This window comes from Electrona antarctica (assembly GCF_951216825.1).
Source record: "Electrona antarctica genome assembly, contig: scaffold_287, whole genome shotgun sequence".
Lineage (NCBI taxonomy): Eukaryota > Metazoa > Chordata > Actinopteri > Myctophiformes > Myctophidae > Electrona > Electrona antarctica.
This window is the reverse complement of record NW_027637022.1, coordinates 37,501-62,014: the sequence shown is the minus strand read 5'-3', so window position 1 is coordinate 62,014 and position 24,514 is coordinate 37,501. Positions and strand designations below refer to the sequence as shown.

The window sequence follows — 24,514 nt, the reverse complement described above, 5'->3', positions numbered from 1 at the left end:
GTCTTCAGGGAGTCAAGATAAACACTGTTTAAACACCACGTCTTCAGGGAGTCAAGATAAACACTAGAAACACCACGTCTTCAGGGAGTCAAGATAAACACTGTTTAAACACCACGTCTTCAGGGAGTCAAGATAAACACTGGAGAAACACCGCGTCTTCAGGGAGTCAAGATAAACACTAGAAACACCACGTCTTCAGGGAGTCAAGATAAACACTATAAACACCACGTCTTCAGGGAGTCAAGATAAACACCACGTCTTCAGGGAGTCAAGATAAACACTAGAAACACCATGTCTTCAGGGAGTCAAGATAAACACTAGAAACACCACGTCTTCAGGGAGTCAAGATAAACACTGTTTAAACACCACGTCTTCAGGGAGTCAAGATAAACACTGGAGAAACACCACGTCTTCAGGGAGTCAAGATAAACACTGGAGAAACACCACGTCTTCAGGGAGTCAAGATAAACACTGAGAAACACCACGTCTTCAGGGAGTCGAGATAAACACTAGAAACACCACGTCTTCAGGGAGTCGAGATAAACACTAGAAACACCACGTCTTCAGGGAGTCAAGATAAACACTGTTTAAACACCACGTCTTCAGGGAGTCAAGATAAACACTGTTTAAACACCACGTCTTCAGGGAGTCAAGATAAACACTGATAAACACCACGTCTTCAGGGAGTCGAGATAAACACTAGAAACACCACGTCTTCAGGGAGTCGAGATAAACACTGTTTAAACACCACGTCTTCAGGGAGTCAAGATAAACACTGTTTAAACACCACGTCTTCAGGGAGTCAAGATAAACACTGTTTAAACACCACGTCTTCAGGGAGTCAAGATAAACACTGTTTAAACACCACGTCTTCAGGGAGTCAAGATAAACACTAGAAACACCACGTCTTCAGGGAGTCAAGATAAACACTGTTTAAACACCACGTCTTCAGGGAGTCAAGATAAACACTGTTTAAACACCACGTCTTCAGGGAGTCAAGATAAACACTAGAAACACCACGTCTTCAGGGAGTCAAGATAAACACTGTTTAAACACCACGTCTTCAGGGAGTCAAGATAAACACTAGAAGCACCACGTCTTCAGGGAGTCAAGATAAACACTGTTTAAACACCACGTCTTCAGGGAGTCAAGATAAACACTGGAGAAACACCGCGTCTTCAGGGAGTCAAGATAAACACTAGAAACACCACGTCTTCAGGGAGTCAAGATAAACACTATAAACACCACGTCTTCAGGGAGTCAAGATAAACACCACGTCTTCAGGGAGTCAAGATAAACACTAGAAACACCATGTCTTCAGGGAGTCAAGATAAACACTAGAAACACCACGTCTTCAGGGAGTCAAGATAAACACTGTTTAAACACCACGTCTTCAGGGAGTCAAGATAAACACTGGAGAAACACCACGTCTTCAGGGAGTCGAGATAAACACTAGAAACACCACGTCTTCAGGGAGTCGAGATAAACACTAGAAACACCACGTCTTCAGGGAGTCAAGATAAACACTGATAAACACCACGTCTTCAGGGAGTCGAGATAAACACTAGAAACACCACGTCTTCAGGGAGTCAAGATAAACACTGTTTAAACACCACGTCTTCAGGGAGTCAAGATAAACACTGTTTAAACACCACGTCTTCAGGGAGTCGAGATAAACACCACGTCTTCAGGGAGTCGAGATAAACACCACGTCTTCAGGGAGTCGAGATAAACACCACGTCTTCAGGGAGTCAAGATAAACACTGTTTAAACACCACGTCTTCAGGGAGTCAAGATAAACACCACGTCTTCAGGGAGTCAAGATAAACACTGAGAAACACCACGTCTTCAGGGAGTCAAGATAAACACTGAGAAACACCACGTCTTCAGGGAGTCAAGATAAACACTGTTTAAACACCACGTCTTTAGGGAGTCAAGATAAACACTAGAAACACCACGTCTTCAGGGAGTCAAGATAAACACTGAGAAACACCACGTCTTCAGGGAGTCAAGATAAACACTAGAAACACCACGTCTTCAGGGAGTCAAGATAAACACTAGAAACACCACGTCTTCAGGGAGTCAAGATAAACACTGTTTAAACACCCCGTCTTCAGGGAGTCAAGATAAACACTGTTTAAACACCACGTCTTCAGGGAGTCAAGATAAACACCACGTCTTCAGGGAGTCAAGATAAACACTGAGAAACACCACGTCTTCAGGGAGTCAAGATAAACACTGAGAAACACCACGTCTTCAGGGAGTCAAGATAAACACTGAGAAACACCACGTCTTCAGGGAGTCAAGATAAACACTGTTTAAACACCACGTCTTCAGGGAGTCAAGATAAACACTGTTTAAACACCACGTCTTCAGGGAGTCAAGATAAACACCACGTCTTCAGGGAGTCAAGATAAACACTGAGAAACACCACGTCTTCAGGGAGTCAAGATAAACACTGAGAAACACCACGTCTTCAGGGAGTCAAGATAAACACTGAGAAACACCACGTCTTCAGGGAGTCGAGATAAACACTAGCAACACCACGTCTTCAGGGAGTCAAGATAAACACTGTTTAAACACCACGTCTTCAGGGAGTCAAGATAAACACTGAGAAACACCACGTCTTCAGGGAGTCGAGATAAACACTAGAAACACCACGTCTTCAGGGAGTCGAGATAAACACTAGAAACACCACGTCTTCAGGGAGTCAAGATAAACACTGTTTAAACACCACGTCTTCAGGGAGTCAAGATAAACACTGTTTAAACACCACGTCTTCAGGGAGTCAAGATAAACACTGTTTAAACACCACGTCTTCAGGGAGTCAAGATAAACACTGTTTAAACACCACGTCTTCAGGGAGTCAAGATAAACACTGTTTAAACACATTCTGGGCGGGAACCCCTTTTGGTGTTTAACCCATTTTGACCTGAGAACAGATTCTAAACATGTCTTCTACATCCTGACAGTTTAAAATGTCTTCTACATCCTGACAGTTTAAATGTCTTCTACATCCTGACAGTTTAAATGTCTTCTACATCCTGACAGTTTAAAATGTCTTCTACATCCTGACAGTTTAAAATGTCTTCTACATCCTGACAGTTTAAATGTCTTCTACATCCTGACAGTTTAAAATGTCTTCTACATCCTGACAGTTTAAAATGTCTTCTACATCCTGACAGTTTAAAATGTCTTCTACATCCTGACAGTTTAAAATGTCTTCTACATCCTGACAGTTTAAAATGTCTTCTACATCCTGACAGTTTAAAATGTCTTCTACATCCTGACAGTTTTCTGAAAAAGCTATGTTTCTATGTCAGTCGTTCTTCGATTTTTCAAAAATAGCAGACCTACAAGCTCACAGCGCGCCACTCGGTGGCGCGCTGTGAGCTTGTAGATAGGGGTTCCCGCCCAAAATGGGTTAAACACATTCTGGGCGGGAACCCCTTTTGGTGTTTTAAAGCATTACGTTATACTTTAGCTGTTGAAAAATAGCAGATCTACAAGCTGCGACACGTTGTAGATCTGCTATTTTCAGCATGCAACCAAGTGTAAACTCCCTTCCTAACATTTTAGTCTAGTTTTTATTTGTTGACGAAATTGTCAGTATATTTAGTCTTAGTTTTAGTCATCATAGCTTAGTTTTCATTTAGTTTCCGTTTAGTTTTCGTCAGTGGACGAAGGTAGTCGACGGACATTTTTCGACTTAGTTTTAGTCGACAAAAACAACACTGTTTTAATCACCTTGTTCTGATGCTGACGACGGTTGACTCTGGCCGCGCCGCCCCGGGAGGAAGGGGCGGGGTCACATGAGGCCACGCCCCTCTGGGAGGAAGGGGTGGGGTCACATGATGCCACGCCCCCCTGGGAGGAAGGGGTGGGGTCCAGCAAGGCCATGCCCCTCTGGGAGGAAGGGGCGGGGTCACGCGAGGTCGCGCCCCTCTGGGAGGAAGGTGCGGGGTCCAGTGAGGCCACGCCCCTCTGTGAGGAAGTGGCGGGGTCCAGCGAGGCCACGCCCCTCTGGGAGGAAGGGGCGGGGACAAACGAGGCCTCCGCCTCAGCCGCGGCTCCTGGAGAGAATGATTGAATGATTGAAATGTTGACGTCAGGCCTGAATGGGTTAAGCTGTTAATACTTGCCTTCTTTAACATCTACTCCTTATTCCGTGTTTCCCGCATTATAATCAAATCCTATTGTTTTATTACCTTTAGATCATACGCTGAAGTATTTAATTCATTATAATCAAATCCTATTGTTTTATTACCTTTAGATCATACGCTGAAGTATTTAATTCATTATAATCAAATCCTTGTTTTATTACCTTTAGATCATACGCTGAAGTATTTAATTCATTATAATCAAATCCTTGTTTTATTACCTTTAGATCATACGCTGAAGTATTTCATTCATTATAATCAAATCCTTGTTTTATTACCTTTAGATCATACGCTGAAGTATTTCATTCATTATAATCAAATCCTTGTTTTATTACCTTTAGATCATACGCTGAAGTATTTCATTCATTATAATCAAATCCTTGTTTTATTACCTTTAGATCATACGCTGAAGTATTTCATTCATGATAATCAAATCCTTGTTTTATTACCTTTAGATCATACGCTGCCTGGATTGTTTCATTACCTTTAGATCATACGCTGCCTGGATTGTTTCATTACCTTTAGATCATACGCTGCCTGATTGTTTTATTACCTTTAGATCCTACGCTGCCTGATTGTTTTATTACCTTTAGATCATACGCTGGATTGTTTTATTACCTTTAGATCATACGCTGGATTGTTTTATTACCTTTAGATCATACGCTGGATTGTTTTATTACCTTTAGATCATACGCTGGATTGTTTTATTACCTTTAGATCATACGCTGGATTGTTTTATTACCTTTAGATCATACGCTGGATTGATTTATTACCTTTAGATCATACGCTGGATTGTTTTATTACCTTTAGATCATACGCTGGATTGTTTTATTACCTTTAGATCATACGCTGAAGTATTTCATTATAATCAAATCCTACGCTGCCTGGATTGTTTCATTACCTTTAGATCCTACGCTGCCTGGATTGTTTTATTACCTTTAGATCATACGCTGCCTGGATTGTTTTATTACCTTTAGATCATACGCTGCCTGGATTGTTTTATTACCTTTAGATCCTACGCTGCCTGGATTGTTTCATTACCTTTAGATCATACGCTGCCTCCTGGATTGTTTTATTACCTTTAGATCATACGCTGCCTGGATTGTTTTATTACCTTTAGATCATACGCTGAAGTATTTCCGTGAAAATCCGGTCCAAATCCGTTCCTCAGTTTGTTTTTGTACGATCGCACCACCCACCATCTTGCCAAGCAGAATGGAGGGGGCTGTGAGGCTGTTAATTAGGCTAAATATTAAGTAGTTCCGGTCATTTTGTGGGGGGGGGGGGGGGGGGGGGGCCATGCAGTAAAAGTAGGCCTAAACTAGAAACAAATTTCAGGAAATTTGACTGGGTGCCTGCAGCTCGCCAAGTCTGTGCAGCATTTGAGCCACGGACCACCATTTGATGACATTTAGCCTCTCAGACCCTGTAAGGGTCCATTTGGTTGACTTTCAATGGGGTATTTTGTCTAAGTTTATTGCACATTACGTTGCCACCAACATTCTAATGCTAACATGCTAACATGCCAACATGCTAATACTAACATGCTAATGCTAACATGCTAATGCTAACATGCTAAAATGCTAATGCTAACATGCTAATGCTAACATGCTAATGCTAACATGCTAATGCTAACATGCTAACATGCTAACATGCTAACATGCTAACATACTAATGCTAACATGCTAATGCTAACATGCTAACATGCTAATGCTAACATGCTAACATGCTAATGCTAACATGCTAATGCTAACATGCTAATGCTAACATGCTAATATGCTAATGCTAACATGCTAATGCTAACATGCTAACATGCTAATGCTAACATGCTAATGCTAACATGCTAAGGGGTCCATTTGGTTTCGCTTAGGGGGGCGGCCCGGTTCTGGCGAGCCGCCCCGCGTCCGAAACGGTTGAGAAATGACAGAGTTACGTGTTAACCCAAATTTCTCTATTGACTTTCAATGTGTGTGTGTGTGTGCGTGCACATGTGTGCATGTGCGTGCATGTGCGTGTGTGCGCGCGTGTGTGAGAGTTGGTCAGGTGACCTTGAATCATTAACAAAGTATCATTTTCACCTGGGCTAGTCTATGCAATGCAAACAGTATTGAAAGGTAAAGCACACTGACTCTCTATGAGAGATCGTATGTCCGAACAAATTGCTCTATCGCAAAAAGTAAAAGCCGAATGCGAATTTTGTTTTCGCCGTGAGTGACCCGAGGCATTGAGGTACGCCGTGTGCGATCGTGGTATTGGTACGATAAAAAACGTGGTTATAAGAGCGAGTTAAGAATTGTGCTTGTGATGAAAAAATTGCTGAGTCATTCAGGCAGTTAACATGGAGTTTTTGACACATTATGATGGTACACCTGTCGCTTTCAGGGCTGTAGTTCACGTACTGTATGTATCTGGGCTTTGGTTGTGACATTGGGTGAAAGAGGACGAGTGTGGCTACAAAATTACCGAAACCCATGCGTGTAAAGTGAATATTTTGGCCGTGAGGACGATTTGTTCGGAGAATTTCGGTATAGTCTTCACATTGGCTTCTCACTCTGATCCGCTCTCTCTCTGGGCGTGCGACACTCTGAGTCGAGAATATTGCTCAGACCACACACACTTTGAACTGCGATAGCGGGCAAACCGTGCAACGTATTCGAATTCCGTCTGAACCACCACAAAGTCGATGGACTCGTGTGCTGTTTGACGTTTAAATCGTGTTTCTACGTAACAGTATGCCAGAGCAATGTGGCTCCAAAGTAACGTGTCGTTTTCTGTTTTTACCCGCGTCTCCCCATCGACTTTGAATGGGGCATTTTCGCGTCGTTTATTGCGAATTACGTCGGCACGGTAACACGAATCGGAAAGAAAAGCACAAGCACACCATTCCCGGCCGAGCCGCACGTTTTGATGTATATATTGCGGGGCTTTGGCAAACCGTGCGGCCGGCCATAGACGTCAAAGTTTCGCGTATTGGTGATTATAATTATTACGATTAAGTATGCGTTTTAGATTTCAACCTGTGTTTCTGCCATTGCATGGCAGGCACCCAGAATTAATTCACAAAACTAACGTCATTTGTTTTGTTGACCTATTTCTAAAATATTAGTGCAACTTTCATTCAACTTTGACCCCTCTATCACACGGAACTATGTTGTTTGTGTCCATATCACTACGCCCCAAAAAATAGTTCCGTGTGATAGAGGGGTCAAAGTTGAAGGGGGGAACGAAAGTTGCACTAATATTTTAGAAATAGGTCAACAATACAAATGACGTTAGTTTTGTGAATTAATTTACTTTTAATGTGTGCCCCCAGACCAGAGCAGAACTCAGAGAGAACGATGGAGTTTTTCTACTCACTGGTGGCGATAGCTTCCAGGTCGATGTCTCCGTGGTCGTCCCTCAGGCTGACAGCCAATACGAAGCCAGCGTCCATCTCCTCGGCCACGCCCCCCTCCTGGTCGATAATCTGATCGATGTCGACAGGCAAATCAATAATCTGACAGCATAGCAGGTCAATCTGACTTCCTCTTCACAATAAGAGCTGACTTCCTCTCCACAATAAGAACATAGCAGGTCAATCTGACTTCCTCTTCACAATAAGAGCATAGCAGGTCAATCTGACTTCCTCTTCACAATAAGAGCTGACTTCCTCTTCACAATAAGAGCATAGCAGGTCAATCTGACTTCCTCTTCACAATAAGAGCATAGCAGGTCAATCTGACTTCCTCTTCACAATAAGAGCTGACTTCCTCTTCACAATAAGAGCATAGCAGGTCAATCTGACTTCCTCTTCACAATAAGAGCATGGCAGGTCAATCTGACTTCCTCTCCACAATAAGAGCATAGCAGGTCAATCTGACTTCCTCTTCACAATAAGAGCATAGCAGGTCAATCTGACTTCCTCTTCACAATAAGAGCTGACTTCCTCTTCACAATAACAGCATAGCAGGTCAATCTGACTTCCTCTTCACAATAAGAGCATAGCAGGTCAATCTGACTTCCTCTTCACAATAAGAGCTGACTTCCTCTTCACAATAAGAGCATAGCAGGTCAATCTGACTTTCTCTTCACAATAAGAGCATAGCAGGTCAATCTGACTTCCTCTTCACAATAAGAGCATAGCAGGTCAATCTGACTTCCTCTTCACAATAAGAGCATAGCAGGTCAATCTGACTTCCTCTTCACAATAAGAGCTGACTTCCTCTTCACAATAAGAGCATAGCAGGTCAATCTGACTTCCTCTTCACAATAAGAGGTCATAGCAGGTCAATCTGACTTCCTCTTCACAATAAGAGCATAGCAGGTCAATCTGACTTCCTCTTCACAATAAGAGGATAGCAGGTCAATCTGACTTCCTCTTCACAATAAGAGCTGACTTCCTCTTCACAATAAGAGCATAGCAGGTCAATCTGACTTCCTCTTCACAATAAGAGCATAGCAGGTCAATCTGACTTCCTCTTCACAATAAGAGCTGACTTCCTCTTCACAATAAGAGCATAGCAGGTCAATCTGACTTCCTCTTCGCAATAAGAGCATAGCAGGTCAATCTGACTTCCTCTCCACAATAAGAGCATAGCAGGTCAATCTGACTTCCTCTTCACAATAAGAGCTGACTTCCTCTTCACAATAAGAGCATAGCAGGTCAAGCTGACTTCCTCTTCACAATAAGAGCTGACTTCCTCTTCACAATAAGAGCATAGCAGGTCAATCTGACTTCCTCTTCACAATAAGAGCATATCAGGTCAATCTGACTTCCTCTTCACAATAAGAGCATAGCAGGTCAATCTGACTTCCTCTTCACAATAAGAGCATAGCAGGTCAATCTGACTTCCTCTTCACAATAAGAGCATAGCAGGTCAATCTGACTTCCTCTTCACAATAGGAGCATAGCAGGTCAATCTGACTTCCTCTTCACAATAAGAGCATAGCAGGTCAATCTGACTTCCTCTTCACAATAGGAGCATAGCAGGTCAATCTGACTTTCTCTTCACAATAAGAGGTCATAGCAGGTCAATCTGACTTCCTCTTCACAATAAGAGCATAGCAGGTCAATCTGACTTCCTCTTCACAATAAGAGGTCATAGCAGGTCAATCTGACTTCCTCTTCACAATAAGAGCATAGCAGGTCAATCTGACTTCCTCTTCACAATAAGAGGTCATAGCAGGTCAAGCTGACTTCCTCTTCACAATAAGAGGTCATAGCAGGTCAATCTGACTTCCTCTTCACAATAAGAGGTCATAGCAGGTCAATCTGACTTCCTCTTCACAATAAGAGGTCATAGCAGGTCAATCTGACTTCCTCTTCACAATAAGAGCATAGCAGGTCAATCTGACTTCCTCTTCACAATAAGAGCATAGCAGGTCAATCTGACATCCTCTTCACAATAAGAGCATAGCAGGTCAATCTGACTTCCTCTTCACAATAAGAGCATAGCAGGTCAATCTGACTTCCTCTTCACAATAAGAGGTCATAGCAGGTCAATCTGACTTCCTCTTCACAATAAGAGGTCATAGCAGGTCAATCTGATTTCCTCTTCACAATAAGAGCTGACTTCCTCTTCACAATAAGAGCTGACTTCCTCTTCACAATAAGAGCATAGCAGGTCAATCTGACTTCCTCTTCACAATAAGAGGTCATAGTAGGTCAATCTGACTTCCTCTTCACAATAAGAGCATAGCAGGTCAATCTGACTTCCTCTTCACAATAAGAGGTCATAGCAGGTCAATCTGACTTCCTCTTCACAATAAGAGGTCATAGCAGGTCAATCTGACTTCCTCTTCACAATAAGAGGTCATAGCAGGTCAATCTGACTTCCTCTTCACAATAAGAGCATAGCAGGTCAATCTGACTTCCTCTTCACAATAAGAGCATAGCAGGTCAATCTGACTTCCTCTTCACAATAAGAGCATAGCAGGTCAATCTGACTTCCTCTTCACAATAAGAGCATAGCAGGTCAATCTGACTTCCTCTTCACAATAAGAGCATAGCAGGTCAATCTGACTTCCTCTTCACAATAAGAGCATAGCAGGTCAATCTGACTTCCTCTTCACAATAAGAGGTCATAGCAGGTCAATCTGACTTCCTCTTCACAATAAGAGCATAGCAGGTCAATCTGACTTCCTCTTCACAATAAGAGCATAGCAGGTCAATCTGACTTCCTCTTCACAATAAGAGGTCATAGCAGGTCAATCTGACTTCCTCTTCACAATAAGAGGTCATAGCAGGTCAATCTGACTTCCTCTTCACAATAAGAGGTCATAGCAGGTCAATCTGACTTCCTCTTCACAATAAGAGGTCATAGCAGGTCAATCTGACTTCCTCTTCACAATAAGAGCATAGCAGGTCAATCTGACTTCCTCTTCACAATAAGAGCATAGCAGGTAAATCTGACATCCTCTTCACAATAAGAGCATAGCAGGTCAATCTGACTTCCTCTTCACAATAAGAGGTCATAGCAGGTCAATCTGACTTCCTCTTCACAATAAGAGGTCATAGCAGGTCAATCTGATTTCCTCTTCACAATAAGAGCTGACTTCCTCTTCACAATAAGAGCTGACTTCCTCTTCACAATAAGAGGTCATAGCAGGTCAATCTGACTTCCTCTTCACAATAAGAGCTGACTTCCACTTCACAATAAGAGCATAGCAGGTCAATCTGACTTCCTCTTCACAATAACAGGTCATAGCAGGTCAATCTGACTTCCTCTTCACAATAAGAGGTCATAGCAGGTCAATCTGACTTCCTCTTCACAATAAGAGCCGCTTGTAACGATTGGTCAACGACACTAGTTTAATTAAATTAGTTCCACTGACAGGACGTTAATATTGCTTTAATTAATTTAGTTCTACTTACAGGACGTTAATATCGGTTTAATTTATGTGCAGTGGAATGTTGTGTCCGTTTCTATTAATATTCAACAGAGCTCTGAACTCACCTCTCGTGTGGGACTGAGTCCATAGCAGTGTTCGTCCTCTGTCACAAATACATCAGCATTACATCATCATTACATCACATTAGAACAAATACATCATCATTACATCACATATGCCCCCCCTAGTTTGGAACTATAGCCCACAGCACCCCGCTTTGTCTCAATGGGATAGTTCCAATGTGTGGAACTATAGCCCATAGGCACCCCGCTTTGTCTCAATGGGATAGTTCCAATGTGTGGAACTATAGCCCATAGCACCCCGCTTTGTCTCAATGGGATAGTTCCAATGTTTGGAACTATAGCCCATAGGCACCCCGCTTTGTCTCAATGGGATAGTTCCAATGTGTGGAACTATAGCCCATAGCACCCCGCTTTGTCTCAATGAGATAGTTCCAATGTTTGGAACTATAGCCCATAGGCACCCCGCTTTGTCTCAATGGGATAGTTCCAATGTGTGGAACTATAGCCCATAGCACCCCGCTTTGTCTCAATGGGATAGTTCAATGTTTGGAACTATAGCCCATAGGCACCCCGCTTTGTCTCAATGGGATAGTTCCAATGTGTGGAACTATAGCCCATAGGCACCCCGCTTTGTCTCAATGGGATAGTTCCAATGTGTGGAACTATAGCCCATAGGCACCCCGCTTTGTCTCAATGGGGTAGTTCCAATGTGTGGAACTATAGCCCATAGCACCCCGCTTTGTCTCAATGGGATAGTTCCAATGTGTGGAACTATAGCCCATAGGCACCCCGCTTTGTCTCAATGGGATAGTTCCAATGTTTGGAACTATAGCCCATAGGCACCCCGCTTTGTCTCAATGGGATAGTTCCAATGTGTGGAACTATAGCCCATAGCACCCCGCTTTGTCTCAATGGGATAGTTCCAATGTTTGGAACTATAGCCCATAGCACCCCGCTTTGTCTCAATGGGATAGTTCCAATGTGTGGAACTATAGCCCATAGGCACCCCGCTTTGTCTCAATGGGATAGTTCCAATGTTTGGAACTATAGCCCATAGGCACCCCGCTTTGTCTCAATGGGATAGTTCCAATGTGTGGAACTATAGCCCATAGCACCCCGCTTTGTCTCAATGGGATAGTTCCAATGTTTGGAACTATAGCCCATAGGCACCCCGCTTTGTCTCAATGGGATAGTTCCAATGTGTGGAACTATAGCCCATAGCACCCCGCTTTGTCTCAATGGGATAGTTCCAATGTGTGGAACTATAGCCCATAGGCACCCCGCTTTGTCTCAATGGGATAGTTCCAATGTGTGGAACTATAGCCCATAGGCACCCCGCTTTGTCTCAATGGGATAGTTCCAATGTGTGGAACTATAGCCCATAGCACCGTGCTTTGTCCCAATGGGATAGTTCCAATGTGTGGAACTATAGCCCATAGCACCCCGCTTTGTCTCAATGGGATAGTTCCAATGTGTGGAACTATAGCCCATAGCACCCCGCTTTGTCTCAATGGGATAGTTCCAATGTGTGGAACTATAGCCCATAGCACCCCGCTTTGTCTCAATGGGATAGTTCCAATGTGTGGAACTATAGCCCATAGCACCCCGCTTTGTCTCAATGGGATAGTTCCAATGTGTGGAACTATAGCCCATAGCACCCCGCTTTGTCTCAATGGGATAGTTCCAATGTGTGGAACTATAGCCCATAGCACCCCGCTTTGTCTCAATGGGATAGTTCCAATGTGTGGAACTATAGCCCATAGCACCCCGCTTTGTCTCAATGGGATAGTTCCAATGTGTGGAACTATAGCCCATAGCACCCCGCTTTGTCTCAATGGGATAGTTCCAATGTGTGGAACTATAACCCATAGCACCCCGCTTTGTCTCAATGGGATAGTTCCAATGTGTGGAACTATAGCCCATAGCACCCCGCTTTGTCTCAATGGGATAGTTCCAATGTGTGGAACTATAACCCATAGCACCCCGCGTTGCGGCGAGATCAAAGCGTGTTGCCACTCTCTTACTATTCCACTCAGGGGCGAGGTCGCTTCTCTACTATATATTTTGAACTGCAGCGGCCAATGAGGTCGCTCCACTGAAGTGCAGTGGCCAATGAGGTCGATTCACTGAACTGCAGCGGCCAATGAGGTCACTCCACTGACCTGCAGCGGCCAATGAGGTCGCTCCACTGAAGTGCAGCGGCCAATGAGGTCGCTCCAGTGAACTGCAGCAGCCAATGAGGTCGCTCCACTGAACTGCAGCAGCCAATGAGGTCACTCCACTTTAGTGCAGTGGCCAATGAGGTCGCTCCACTTTAGTGCAGCGGCCAATGAGGTCGCTCCACTGAACTGCAGCAGCCAATGAGGTCGCTCCACTTTAGTGCAGCGGCCAATGAGGTCGCTCCACTGAACTGCAGCAGCCAATGAGGTCGCTCCACTTTAGTGCAGCGGCCAATGAGGTCGCTCCACTTTAGTGCAGCGGCCAATGAGGTCGCTCCAGTGAAGTGCAGCAGCCAATGAGGTCGCTCCAGTGAAGTGCAGCAGCCAATGAGGTCGCTCCAGTGAAGTGCAGCAGCCAATGAGGTCGCTCCAGTGAAGTGCAGCGGCCAATGAGGTCGCTCCACTTTAGTGCAGCGGCCAATGAGGTCGCTCCACTGAACTGCAGCAGCCAATGAGGTCGCTCCACTTTAGTGCAGCGGCCAATGAGGTCGCTCCACTGAAGTGCAGCAGCCAATGAGGTGGCTCCAGTGAAGTGCAGCAGCCAATGAGGTCGCTCCAGTGAAGTGCAGTGGCCAATGAGGTCGCTCCAACGAACTGCAGCAGCCAATGAGGTGGCTCCACTGAACTGCAGCGGCCAATGAGGTGGCTCCACTGAACTGCAGCAGCCAATGAGGTCGCTCCAACGAACTGCAGCGGCCAATGAGGTGGCTCCACTGAACTGCAGTGGCCAATGAGGTGGCTCCACTGAACTGCAGCAGCCAATGAGGTCGCTCCACTGAACTGCAGCAGCCAATGAGGTCGCTCCAGTGAACTGCAGCAGCCAATGAGGTGGCTCCACTGAACTGCAGTGGCCAATGAGGTGTGGAGGTACTCACCCACGCTGCCTCCAGACAGGATGTTGAGCAGGCTGATCTGAGGCCTCTTCCTCTTGCCTAATATGGTCAATAGAAGATCAAACAGGCAGTTATTAATAATACAACATAAACAGTCATTAACCCGTTCAGGACGGGAACCCCTTTTGGTGTTTAAAGCATTATGTTGTACTTTAGTTAATATTTGCCTCTGGGGGGGGGGGGGGGGGGGGGGTCCGTGGAACAACATATTTTCAGATGGGGGTCGGCCAAATACAGATAATTCTGGGGGTCCTTGACATGAAAAAGGTTGAGAACGACTGACACAGAAACATGAGGGTTTTCAGAAAACGGTCATGATTTAGCACCAGCATGACTGAAGTAGCATGTGCTTAAATTCATATTTGAGGTGATGGATGATGATGTCATGGTGATGGATGATGATGTCATGTAGCTAATATAACATTCATAAAGCTGGTCTGGGGTCAGATTCTTGCCTATAGAGTTAATATAACAGTCATAAAGCTGGTCTGGGGTCAGATTCTTGCCTATAGAGTTAATATAACAGTCATAAAGCTGGTCTGGGGTCAGATTCTTGCCTATAGAGTTAATATAACAGTCATAAAGCTGGTCTGGGGTCAGATTCTTGCCTATATAGTTAATATAACAGTCATAAAGCTGGTCTGGGGTCAGATTCTTGCCTATAGAGTTAATATAACAGTCATAAAGCTGGTCTGGGGTCAGATTCTTGCCTATAGAGTTAATATAACAGTCATAAAGCTGGTCTGGGGTCAGATTCTTGCCTATAGAGTTAATATAACAGTCATAAAGCTGGTATGGGGTCAGATTCTTGCCTATAGAGTTAATATAACAGTCATAAAGCTGGTCTGGGGTCAGATTCTTGCCTATAGAGTTAATATAACAGTCATAAAGCTGGTCTGGGGTCAGATTCTTGCCTATAGAGTTAATATAACAGTCATAAAGCTGGTCTGGGGTCAGATTCTTGCCTATAGAGTTAATATAACAGTCATAAAGCTGGTCTGAGGTCAGATTCTTGCCTATAGAGTTAATATAACAGTCATAAAGCTGGTCTGGGGTCAGATTCTTGCCTATAGAGTTAATATAACAGTCATAAAGCTGATCTGGGGTCAGATTCTTGCCTATGGACTCTGTGAAAAGCTTCTCCTCAAAGTCCATGAGCAGCTTGACGTCCTCCAGCATCTTCACCAGCTTCCCCAGAGCCTCGTTCCCTATGGTCTCCATGGTGGAGGCAAACTCTGCCTGGAAACACCTCTGTGAGGAGGACACACAACATTAACCCATGGTCCCCACGGTGGAGCTCTGTGAGGGGGACACACAACACATTAACCCATGGTCCCCACGGTGGAGCTCTGTGAGGAGGACACGAACATTAACCCATGGTCCCCACGGTGGAGCTCTGTGAGGAGGACAGAGAACATTAACCCATGGTCCCCACGGTGGAGCTCTGTGAGGGGGACACAGAACATTAACCCTAACACCATGGTCCCCACGGTGGAGGTGAACTCTGCCTGGAAACACCTCTGTGAGGGGGACACAACACATTAACCCATGGTCCCCACGGTGGAGCTCTGTGAGGGGGACACACAACACATTAACCCATGGTCCCCACGGTGGAGCTCTGTGAGGAGGACACAGAACATTAACCCATGATCCCCACGTTGGAGCTCTGTGAGGAGGACACAGAACATTAACCCATGGTCCCCACGGTGGAGCTCTGTGAGGGGGACACAGAACATTAACCCTAACACCATGGTCCCCACGGTGGAGGTGAACTCTGCCTGGAAACACCTCTGTGAGGGGGACACAACACATTAACCCATGGTCCCCACGGTGGAGCTCTGTGAGGGGGACACACAACACATTAACCCATGGTCCCCACGGTGGAGCTCTGTGAGGAGGACACAGAACATTAACCCATGATCCCCACGTTGGAGCTCTGTGAGGAGGACACAGAACATTAACCCTAACACCATGGTCCCCACGGTGGAGCTCTGTGAGGAGGACACGAACATTAACCCATGGTCCCCACGGTGGAGCTCTGTGAGGAGGACACAGAACATTAACCCATGGTCCCCACGGTGGAGGCAAACTCTGCCTGGAAACACCTCTGTGAGGAGGACGCAACACAGTAAAGGGAAACTTCACCCTTTTTGCAAACAAATATATGTTAACCGTTTAATGGCCCCAGACGGAGATCACCGTCAAGTTCCAAGTTCACGGTCAGTTGCCCGAGACGGAGATTGATAAAAACGACGGAGATTAATGATATCAAAACCGGTCGCATCGCTCCACAGCCTAGGAGCGCTTGTTGCCCAATCCTCGGTGTTGCACAACAGTGACACGTCATTGAAAATGTTCCCTGCCTGTTTAGCGGACGAAAACGAAAATCTTATAACGTTCATAACTCGCGATCTAAATCATCCCGTCTAATTATGAAAAAAGATCCTGTGTTAGACGGCGCTCCGCGGTCCAGTCGCGATAGATGTATTCTTACCTCCCGTTGTTGTCGATCGACTCTAGAGTGGTGTGGCTATTGTTAGCTGCTACACAGACATTCACAACAACTTCCGGTCCGCCAGTAAAAGTGGTCCGGGCGCTATAAACGATGGGCACATTTTATTAATGGATTAAATAGGTCCGGGCCCTCAAGGTGTTAATGACGTTTAGAAGCTTTAGAACCCTTTCCTGGAGGTCTTTATGTGTGTAATGTGTGGTTTTAGATATTTTAGATTGTAGCAGTGAGCCCAGTGTCTCTGATGTCATCTTAGATATTTTAGATTGTAGCAGTGAGCCCAGTGTCTCTGATGTCATCTTAGATATTTTAGATTGTAGCAGTGAGCCCAGTGTCTCTGATGTCATGGACACTGGGCTCACTTACTTCCTGGACTACATCAAGGACAGTCTAAGAAGGACGAGACGCGAAGACCGTACGGGCGACGCCATGTTGCTTTGGAAGGAAAGAAACATGCGCAATGGGCTATATGCAGCCAACACTTCCGCGTTCAGCTTCCTTGGTCTCAACTGCGCATGTTTCTTTCCTTCCAAAGCAACATGGCGTCGCCCGTACGGTCTTCGCGTCTCATCCTTCTTAGACTGTCCTTGGACTACATGTTGTCTCAGTAAGTACAGCACCTCCCCCTATCCACAAGGAGGAGCAGTGCACCCAAAGCATTAAGGGAATTGTAGTCTAGGAACCTCCTTGCAAAAAAAACAAACATGTTAAACGTAAAGTATAAGTCATGTGACCTACCAGAGCCTTCTTCGTGGCGGCGTCCTGCTCTCGCTCACCGTTTGCTCCTCCCCCTCTGGTGTTGGCTCCTCCCCCTCCGATCGTGGCCACGCGCGCTCTGGTGTTGGTGGCACATCTGGTGTGAAGTAAAGTACATTTACTTGACCCATTTAAACCTGAGATCAGATTCTAAAAATGTCTTCTACATCCTGACAGTTTAAAATGTCTTCTACATCCTGACAGTTTAAATGTCTTCTACATCCTGACAGTTTTCTGAAAAAGCTACGTTTCTATGTTAGTCGTTCTTCGATTTTTCAAAAATAGCAGACCTACAAGTTCATAGCGTGGCACTCTGTGCCGCGCTATGAGCTTGTAGATCTGCTATTTTTTCAATAGCTAAAGTGATGCTTCAAACGCCAAAAGGGGTTCCCGCCCTGAACTTACACTTTTGAGGTAAATACTTTTACTTCTACTCCACTACATCTCGGATCCAAATATTGTATTTTTTTACATTTATTTGAAAACCTTAAGTTACTTTGATTATTATTATTACAAAACATACATTATACTACTTCAGCCCGATATACATTTCGGCCATTTGAAAATAGCTGAACGACAAGCTCACAATGTGACGCCGCGATGCCACGACAAGCTCACAATGTGACGCCGCGATGCCACGACAAGCTCACAATGTGACGCCGCGATGCCACGACAAGCTCACAATGTGACGCCGCGATGCCACGACAAGCTCACAATGTGACGCCGCGATGCCACCACAAGCTCACAATGTGATGCCGCGATGCCACGACAAGCTCACAATGTGACGCCGCGATGCCACGACAAGCTCACAATGTGACGCCGCGATGCCACGACAAGCTCACAATGTGACGCCGCGATGCCACCACAAGCTCACAATGTGACGCCGCGATGCCACGACAAGCTCACAATGTGACGCCGCGATGCCACCACAAGCTCACAATGTGACGCCGCGATGCCACCACAAGCTCACAATGTGATGCCGCGATGCCACGACAAGCTCACAATGTGACGCCGCGATGCCACGACAAGCTCACAATGTGACGCCGCGATGCCACGACAAGCTCACAATGTGACGCCGCGATGCCACGACAAGCTCACAATGTGATGCCGCGATGCCACGACAAGCTCACAATGTGACGCCGCGATGCCACGACAAGCTCACAATGTGACGCCGCGATGCCACGACAAGCTCACAATGTGACGCCGCGATGCCACCACAAGCTCACAATGTGACGCCGCGATGCCACCACAAGCTCACAATGTGATGCCGCGATGCCACCACAAGCTCACAATGTGACGCCGCGATGCCACGCATTTTGAGCTTGTAGTTCTGCTATTTTCAAAAGATTTGTATGGATTTTAAAACTTGAAATTGGATATTCTGCGTGAAATAGTACTTTTCCTTTTGGTACTTAAAGTACATTTTTACCTGAGATCAGATTCTAAAAATGTCTTCTACATCCTGACAGTTTAAAATGTCTTCTACATCCTGACAGTTTAAATGTCTTCTACATCCTGACAGTTTAAATGTCTTCTACATCCTGACAGTTTAAATGTCTTCTACATCCTGACAGTTTAAATGTCTTCTACATCCTGACAGTTTAAAATGTCTTCTACATCCTGACAGTTTAAATGTCTTCTACATCCTGACAGTTTAAAATGTCTTCTACATCCTGACAGTTTAAAATGTCTTCTACATCCTGACAGTTTTAAATGTCTTCTACATCCTGACAGTTTAAATGTCTTCTACATCCTGACAGTTTAAATGTCTTCTACATCCTGACAGTTTAAAATGTCTTCTACATCCTGACAGTTTAAAATGTCTTCTACATCCTGACAGTTTAAATGTCTTCTACATCCTGACAGTTTAAATGTCTTCTACATCCTGACTGTTTAAATGTCTTCTACATCCTGACAGTTTAAATGTCTTCTACATCCTGACAGTTTAAAATGTCTTCTACATCCTGACAGTTTAAATGTCTTCTACATCCTGACAGTTTAAAATGTCTTCTACATCCTGACAGTTTAAAATGTCTTCTACATCCTGACAGTTTAAATGTCTTCTACATCCTGACAGTTTAAATGTCTTCTACATCCTGACAGTTTAAAATGTCTTCTACATCCTGACAGTTTTCTGAAAAAGCTATGTTTCTATGTCAGTCGTTCTTCGATTTTTCAAAAGTAGCAGACCTACAAGCTCATAGCGCGCCACTCGGTGGCGCGCTATGAGCTTGTAGATCTGCTATTTTTCAATAGCTAAAGCATAACAAAATGCGAACACCAAAAGGGGTTCCCGCCCATAATGGGTTAAGTACATTTTGAAGCCAATACTTGTATTTACTTTTACTCAAGTGCACTTTGAACGACTTTTACTTATAACATTTATTATTGCAGTATTAACACTTTTTACTTTTGTTAAAAAAAACGTAAAGAAAAATAACATTTGATTACCTTGAGTACCTTGCGTTCCACCACTGGGTTCTTCCCTCTCTGGCCTTAACCACGCCCTCTCTGACATTGGCCCCACCCTCTCTGGCTTTAACCACGCCCTCTCTGACATTGGCCCCTCCCTCTCTGGCTTTAACCACGCCCTCTCTGGGATTGGCCCCTCCCTCTCTGGCTTTAACATAGTCCACTCTGGCATTGGCCCCTCCCCCTCTAGCATTTACCACGCCCTCTCTGGCCTTGGCCCCTCCCTCTATGGCATTGGCACCTCCCTCTCTGACATTGGATCCTCCCTCTCTGGCATTGGCCCCTCCCTCTCTGGCCTGAGCCACACCCTCTCTGACCTTGGCCCCTCCCTCTCTGGCATTAGCCACACTCTCTCCAGTTTTTGCCCCTCCCTCTCCGGTGTTGGCTCCTCCCTCTATTGTGTTGGCCCCTCCCTCCCCAGCATTGGCCACGACCTCTCCTGCATTGGCCCCTCCTTCTCCTGCCTTGGCCCCTCGTTCTCCGGCATTGGCCACGCCCTCTCCTGCTTTTGACCCTCCTTCTCCTGCATTGACCCCTCCTTCTCCTGCCTTGGCCCCTCCTTCTCCTGCCTTGGCCCCTCCTTCTCCTGCCTTGGCCCCTCCTTCTCCTGGCTTGGCCCCTCCTTCTCCTGCATTGGCCCCTCCTTCTCCTGCATTGGCCCCTCCCTCTCCGGCATTAGCCCCACCCTCTCCAGCATTGGCCACACCCTCTCCGGTGTTAGCCCCGCCCTCTCCGGCCAGGTGGAGCTGGAAGACGAACACGGTGCTGTCCTCCACCAGCTTCCCCAGTTCAGCCACGGCCGCGTGGACCAGAGTCTCCATCACACTGGCCATCTGGGTCTGGAGGGCTGGGAAACTGGCCATCTGAAACACAGGGCGCTACGTTAGACTGGACCAGAGTCTCCATCACACTGGCCATCTGGGTCTGGAGGGCTGGGAAACTGGCCATCTGAAACACAGGGCGCTACGTTAGACTGGACCAGAGTCTCCATCACACTGGCCATCTGGGTCTGGAGGGCTGGGAAACTGGACATCTGAAACACAGGGCGCTACGTTAGACTGGACCAGAGTCTCCATCACACTGGCCATCTGGGTCTGGAGGGCTGGGAAACTGGCCATCTGAAACACAGGGCGCTACGTTAGACTGGACCAGAGTCTCCATCACACTGGCCATCTGGGTCTGGAGGGCTGGGAAACTGGACATCTGAAACACAGGGCGCTACGTTAGACTGGACCAGAGTCTCCATCACACTGGCCATCTGGGTCTGGAGGGCTGGGAAACTGGCCATCTGAAACACAGGGCGCTACGTTAGACTGGACCAGAGTCTCCATCACACTGGCCATCTGGGTCTGGAGGGCTGGGAAACTGGACATCTGAAACACAGGGCGCTACGTTAGACTGGACCAGAGTCTCCATCACACTGGCCATCTGGGTCTGGAGGGCTGGGAAACTGGCCATCTGAAACACAGGGCGCTATGTTAGACTGGACCAGAGTCTCCATCACACTGGCCATCTGGGTCTGGAGGGCTGGGAAACTGGCCATCTGAAACACAGGGCGCTACGTTAGACTGGACCAGAGTCTCCATCACACTGGCCATCTGGGTCTGGAGGGCTGGGAAACTGGACATCTGAAACACAGGGCGCTACGTTAGACTGGACCAGAGTCTCCATCACACTGGCCATCTGGGTCTGGAGGGCTGGGAAACTGGACATCTGAAACACAGGGCGCTACGTTAGACTGGACCAGAGTCTCCATCACACTGGCCATCTGGGTCTGGAGGGCTGGGAAACTGGCCATCTGAAACACAGGGCGCTACGTTAGACTGGACCAGAGTCTCCATCACACTGGCCATCTGGGTCTGGAGGGCTGGGAAACTGGACATCTGAAACACAGGGCGCTACGTTAGACTGGACCAGAGTCTCCATCACACTGGCCATCTGGGTCTGGAGGGCTGGGAAACTGGACATCTGAAACACAGGGCGCTACGTTAGACTGGACCAGAGTCTCCATCACACTGGCCATCTGGGTCTGGAGGGCTGGGAAACTGGACATCTGAAACACAGGGCGCTACGTTAGACTGGACCAGAGTCTCCATCACACTGGCCATCTGGGTCTGGAGGGCTGGGAAACTGGACATCTGAAACACAGGGCGCTACGTTAGACTGGACCAGAGTCTCCATCACACTGGCCATCTGGGTCTGGAGGGCTGGGAAACTGGACATCTGGAACACAGCGCTACGTTAGACTGGACATCTGGAGGTCAGGCTAGTGGTCACTATAGAGACATGTCTGTCCACAGGCTAGTGGTCAGAGCCTTGAGGATTTTGGGGTTGTCCAAGCGTAAAGCAAAGAGACATATAGGCCTGACCTCGAAATTTAAAAAAATCTTCTAAATCCTCCAGTTTTCTGAAATAAATATTTTCACGATTTTTCAAAAATAGCAGATCTACAAGCTCGTAGCGTGCTATGAGCTTGTAGATCTGCTATTTTTCAATAGCTAAATTATAACATGTTTAAAACACCAAAAGGGGTTCCCAACCAAAATGGGTTATTTATTTGATATGGACATAACAATTGCATTGCTCATTGCACATGTACACATTGTAGATGCATCGTTTACAGTGTTAGCACATGTGCTAGTTTTCACCACTTGTCCACAGGAGACTTTTCTAAGAAATACAGTGACACTATAGTTTAAAAAACACCCAATCAAATACAAAACAATTATACATTCTAATAATATTTACAGCTAAATTACAATACCCATGCATTACATGAGCTCCAATACAAAAGTTTTTGATTGATTTTGATTGAAATATGTATTAACAGTTTGCAGAATTACAGTATATTTTAAGCACAAATTCAAAGACTGTTAACTGGACGACCCAATAAAGCATTACACTTGTTTACAAGAGGGTCCACCTTGTACAATTCATCAAAACATTTAGAGACGTACAAATAGACACTTCTATATAGTCAAAGAACAGAACAGGAATTCATCTTAAAATACGACAGACTGAAGTGACCAATGTTGGCTGTGAATGAGTTCATGTGTTGATTATTATTATTCTGTACATTTAACTCCAGCACTGAGACAACATGATGTGTGTGTGTGTGTGTGTGTGTGTGTGTGTGTGTGTGTGTGTGTGTGTGTGTGTTCTCACCGTTAGAAACGTCCTCCTCAGTGAAGTCACGTTCAGCTCATCTGTTGTCAGGAAGCCTCACTTTATTTATAATTACGTTAATAATACAGATACAACAAAAAACTCTGGTTATTAACGTTACTTTATGACGTTAATAAAACAACAAAACACTGGTTATTATCGTTACTATATGTCGTTATAAATGTAATTTAAAGTGAAACCAGAACGACGAAAACAACCTCCATGGTGTCTGCTACTTCCGCATGGGACGGGTTGCCAGGTCCAGCTTCTGAGAGAGAAACAAGCAAATAGGCTCTATGAAAACAAGCGAGCTTTTTTTTCTGAGATTTATTATTATTTGTAAACTCTTATTATTATTATTATTATTATTATTATTATTGGCACGATTTTCGTCAGTGCTGCTAAATCCCTTAATTATCGCTAAACGTATTTGCAAAAATAACTGTTTATTGATTGATTGATTGAAATATTCATTAACAGTTTGCAGAATTACAGTACATTTCAAGCACAACTCAATAAGGTGCTGCCACACTATCGAAAGAGCTGCTCACGTTCTCGGCTGCGCGCAGCTTAAATTCCGAGTTTTTAGCTAGGACAAATAAAGATTCCCGGAAACACTCACCTCCGCGCAAAAAGTCCGCGGAGGTGGAGCTTCTTTTCCATCCACCAGCTGTCTAAAAACTCAGAATTTAAGCTGCGCGCAGCTTAAGAAGTGCGCAGTTTAAGACCGTTTTGCGCTAAAGTGTGGAGACGGTGATACAAAGACTGTTAACTTGAGTGGACGACACAATAAAGCACTACACTTGTTTACAAGAGGGTCCACCTTGTTCAATTCATTTTGATTGATTGAAGAATGTATTAACAGTTTGCAGAATTACAGTACATTTCAAGCACAAACTCAATACAAAGGCTGTTAACTGTGAGTGGACGACCCAATTAAGCATTACACTTGTTTCCAATAGGGTCCACCATGTTCAAATCATCAAAACATTTAGAGACGTACAAATAGACACTTCTATAGACAGAACAGGAATTCATCATAAAGGAGGTAAAAAGGGAAAAGAAACATATACAGTGAGGGGAAAAAAGGGGTGGGCGGTGGGGGGGATTCACGTTCAGCTCCGTTAATTTGTTTGTTTTCCTTGGAGGAGCTGCGTTGGGTCCCCAAGTCGGCTCCGTGACCGTACCTTGAGTTGGCTGTGTGGCCGTGACCGTCTCTTGTGTTGTCCATGCGTTCGTTCATCAAAACATTTAGAGACGTACACATAGACACTTCTATATAGTCAAAGAACAGAACAGGAATTCATCATAAAGGAGGTAAAAAGGTCCAGTTAACAACACAAATATTGCATGGGAGTCCCTGTGGCATTAAAAACATTTTCCAATTGGGGTCTGGAGAAAAGTATATTCATTTTGAGTTTTCTTTTCCCAAAAAGTCGCTTAT

General features: G+C 45.3%; 1 protein-coding gene across 1 annotated transcript in view; it reads right to left on the bottom strand.

Annotated features, from left to right (window-relative positions):
• The window catches only part of LOC306919505 (uncharacterized protein), a 38,749-nt gene extending 15,404 nt beyond the window's left edge, over positions 1-23,345 (bottom strand). The window contains exons 1-8 of the mRNA XM_079532265.1: positions 23,071-23,345; positions 19,885-20,768; positions 17,416-17,530; positions 15,284-15,416; positions 14,148-14,204; positions 11,096-11,133; positions 7,518-7,626; positions 3,748-4,073 (exon numbers count right to left, since the gene is read on the bottom strand). Of these exons, the coding sequence (XP_079388391.1) occupies positions 3,748-4,073; positions 7,518-7,626; positions 11,096-11,133; positions 14,148-14,204; positions 15,284-15,416; positions 17,416-17,530; positions 19,885-20,768 (1,662 nt within the window). The 5' untranslated portion in view covers positions 23,071-23,345. The remainder of the gene's footprint in view (positions 1-3,747; positions 4,074-7,517; positions 7,627-11,095; positions 11,134-14,147; positions 14,205-15,283; positions 15,417-17,415; positions 17,531-19,884; positions 20,769-23,070) is intronic.
• Positions 23,346-24,514: the final 1,169 nt, after the last annotated feature.